At 27.6% G+C, this 3,274-nt stretch overlaps 1 protein-coding gene across 1 annotated transcript; it reads right to left on the reverse strand.

Moving 5' to 3' along the window:
- Positions 1 to 1,384: 1,384 nt before the first annotated feature.
- LOC135928608 (uncharacterized) lies at positions 1,385 to 2,965 on the reverse strand. The gene is made up of 5 exons (XM_065465063.1): positions 2,870 to 2,965; positions 2,449 to 2,570; positions 1,921 to 2,018; positions 1,731 to 1,876; positions 1,385 to 1,551 (listed from the first exon to the last, which is right to left on the reverse strand). Exons 1-5 carry the CDS (start codon positions 2,963 to 2,965, stop codon positions 1,504 to 1,506), a joined length of 510 nt encoding a protein of 169 aa, XP_065321135.1. The 3' UTR covers positions 1,385 to 1,503.
- Between the last annotated feature and the right edge of the window lie 309 nt (positions 2,966 to 3,274).

Below are 3,274 nucleotides of genomic sequence, written 5' to 3' on the forward strand. Positions count from 1 at the left end.
ACCCTGTATTGCATGTACTATGTTAGAATAATTTTTTTTTGGCAAACTAGATTTTTTATTTCTCTAGATACTATTGATAATCTCATGGCTCACTTTTTTAAAAAAATTCTAAATTTCTTAGAAGATGAACGGTATGTGGATTTAAATACACATTATGCAATTAAGGATACAAATTTCAATTATTTCCACAATAATTTTTATTGTACTTTAAACTATAAATATATAAAATTTTATTTAAATATAACAAATATTAAAGGTTTAAACATTTTAATTTTCATGAAAATCTATAAAACAATTATTTGTGGGCGTAAAACATAAATATACACCACATTTTTTGCAAGATACTTTTGTTATAAATAAGCATCCTGGCATTTTACATCTACCCTTCTTATCATTATATTTTGGCCAATGAGCCGTGAGGTCTTTCCTAACCTCTTGAAGTGGTAAATATTGAGCTGGTCCTTTTTTACATTTTTCCCGATAACCAGTTTGAACTGATTTTCGTTTTGGAATATTGTTTGAAGTGCATTTGCCATATTTGCAAAGGACTTCCGCCACCGAAATTTTGAAATTGTACAAACTTAATCGATCCTTGCCTGCTATTGATATACTATTATAATCCCGTTTGTATAGCAACCAAGAATTTATAAGTAACATGTCGAATACATGAAATAAAATTCGATGGTACCATTTTCTTGATTTGGTATGAATTCTATATAATGAAAGTAAAGAATCCATAAGATCTACACCTCCCATTGATTTATTATAAACTTTAACAATGTTTGGACATTTTATCATTATTTTATCCTTTTTTTTTCTATCATATCTTTCGCAATCGATAAGAGGATGTGCACCTACAAAAGTGCTCAATAAGGTCACAGCACGATTGTCGTGCCACTTCACTGAATTTAATTCAACCCCGTTTATTATTGTTTTTTTTGAAACAAAAAATCCTCGTCCTTTTTTTTTCAACTCCTTATCTGTTGGGAAGTTGATATTTGGTAGTCGATTACCTCTGACCGTGGCCGCGCAAAATATCCCTCTTTGAGCGAGTACGACTTGCAAATTTGGTGAACAAAACCAGTTATCAAAAAATAATTTATAATTAATTTGCTGTGGTATATAAGAAATTAAACGTAGCACAGCATTGCCACTTGCTCCAACATCAGGCAATCCTTCCGCTGGTAGTATTTTCCCAGAGTATACTTCAAAATGGAGAAGGCCATCATCTCCGCATAGTAGAAAGACTTTATAGCCCCATTTTTGGGCTTTTGGGGGTTATATTGCTTTAATCTGCTCATCCCTTTGTATGGAATTATTTGCTCATCTACGCAAATATTTTCCCCTATCGATAAAGATTTTAGTATAATATTGGTTATAGTTATCAAGGGTCTAATTTTATGAAGTGGGTCATGGCCCTCACTTCCAAGTGGAATAAATTTGTCATTATCATTTATATGAATGAATGATTTGATTTGTTCCCAGCGATTTAGGGTCATGACATCAGCCACCTTGGCCTGTCTTGTATTGGTGGCCCAGTAGAGACGTGCTCTGGGAAGTTTAATAATTGACATGTAAAAAATAATTCCTATAAATTTTTCTAATTCATCTATCGATAAATTCAAAGGTTTGTTGGAATTACATTGAATTGCATATAAATTTGATTCGTAAACAATTAGAGGTAATAAATCATTGAGATATGTATTATAATAATCCATTGGTTTTTTTACTTTATCAACCGTTGGGTTTTCTCCTTTCCACTTTGGAATAACTAATGGTAAATTAGTTAAGCAATTTTTCCAAATCATTTTTCTCACGATTCCTTTTTCATTATTTATATTTTCATCCTCTTCCGATTCATCACTCTCATTGAAATCTAGATATTTATAGAATATATAAGAGCATACATTATAAATATACCTAAATCATTATTTTGGGTTGACAGAAACTCCTCATCAGACGATTCACTTAAATTTGAATCTTCACTATCATTAGGTATGGTACCACAATTCATAATTCTAAAAATATAAAACTCAAATAAAATACCTTATTTGCATAATGTGTCTTTAAAGCAACGTATGATTATTACAAAATATAATTATCAAAAATAATAAATATATATAAAATAATTTCATAAACATTAATTTTTACCTTTTATTTATCTAATTTTAATGTTTTGAAATTTGTCAAATATATTATTTATCCTTTTACGATGTGTAGAAAATTGAGAAGAAAAATTTTATAAAAAAATAGCCATTTTTAAAAATAGGGTTTAATAAAATGCGAAATTAAAAATAAATAATAGATCACGTGGCCCAAATTAAAATTCCAATCGAAGATATAGAATATGGCTTCAAATACACACCATGCAATTGATTTAAAATTTATTTATAAAATATTTATTATATAATTTGTGGTATGTGGCTTGAGATACACAGTATGCAATACAGGGTTAAACGCACAGTATCTTCAAAAGTGACATTTCCTTCGGTATATTTTGACCAAAGTTCTTTATCCAGCTCAGGCAACCAAACTCCTGAGATAAAAATATTTCTTAAGATTTCATCAACCTTCGATTTAAAATTACATAAAAAACAAATACTTTTCAATTTGATTGAAAAATCGATAATAGTTTCACCGCCTCTTTTTAAAGTATAAAAATTAATGCGATGTAGGAAAATACTAGAAATATCCTTAAATATTTTCTCTAGACTATCAAGTAAAGTTAAATAATTAATGCTTTCTAAATTGGATAGTGAAAATTTTTAATTTAAATTATCAATGCCCATAATGCTAATAATAAATCTTTTTGATCATCAATATTTTACTTTGAAGATGAGTTCTATATTATATAGTCCTGAATGTTAACTTTTTCTTTGACGAATTCTGGAATATGAAATTGAGTAGGTGTTGATGTTTCTTCGTTTTTCTTCAGAAATATCTTTTTAGAATCTTCGTTAGGCATAGTATAATTTTAACCTTTATATTTAATACGTCTCTTTTTTTTAAAAATAAATAATCGTCGCCAATGAAATGAAATGAAGTGATTTATTTAATGTAGTAATATATATTATATGTTTACAATAAGAAAATATATATCCATATATACTTTTACAAAATCGTTTATCTATTTAATCTAATTGCTTAAAACCAAATTAACAAAATACAATTAATATTTATATTATTAAAGAGAAAAAAAGAAAGATCACTTTTCTTTCTATTGATATAATTAGTTTCATCCAATAATATAAAATTAAAATTTTGTTGTAAAAGA

This window comes from Gordionus sp. m RMFG-2023, chromosome 4 (assembly GCF_954871325.1).
Source record: "Gordionus sp. m RMFG-2023 chromosome 4, tfGorSpeb1-WG-v2, whole genome shotgun sequence".
Classification (NCBI taxonomy): domain Eukaryota; kingdom Metazoa; phylum Nematomorpha; class Gordioida; order Chordodea; family Parachordodidae; genus Gordionus; species Gordionus sp. m RMFG-2023.

Excerpts from the sequence above, each read along its gene's own strand:
- LOC135928608 (XM_065465063.1), bottom strand. The coding sequence starts at position 2,965 with ATGCCTAACGAAGATTCTAAAAAGATATTTCTGAAGAAAAACGAAGAA. Across the intron at positions 2,019-2,448 it reads GATACTGTGCGTTTAACCCT|AATTATGAATTGTGGTACCA; the intron begins GTATTGCATACT and ends TTATATTTTTAG. Across the intron at positions 1,552-1,730 it reads AAAACCCAACGGTTGATAAA|AGCACGTCTCTACTGGGCCA; the intron begins GTAAAAAAACCA and ends TAAACTTCCCAG.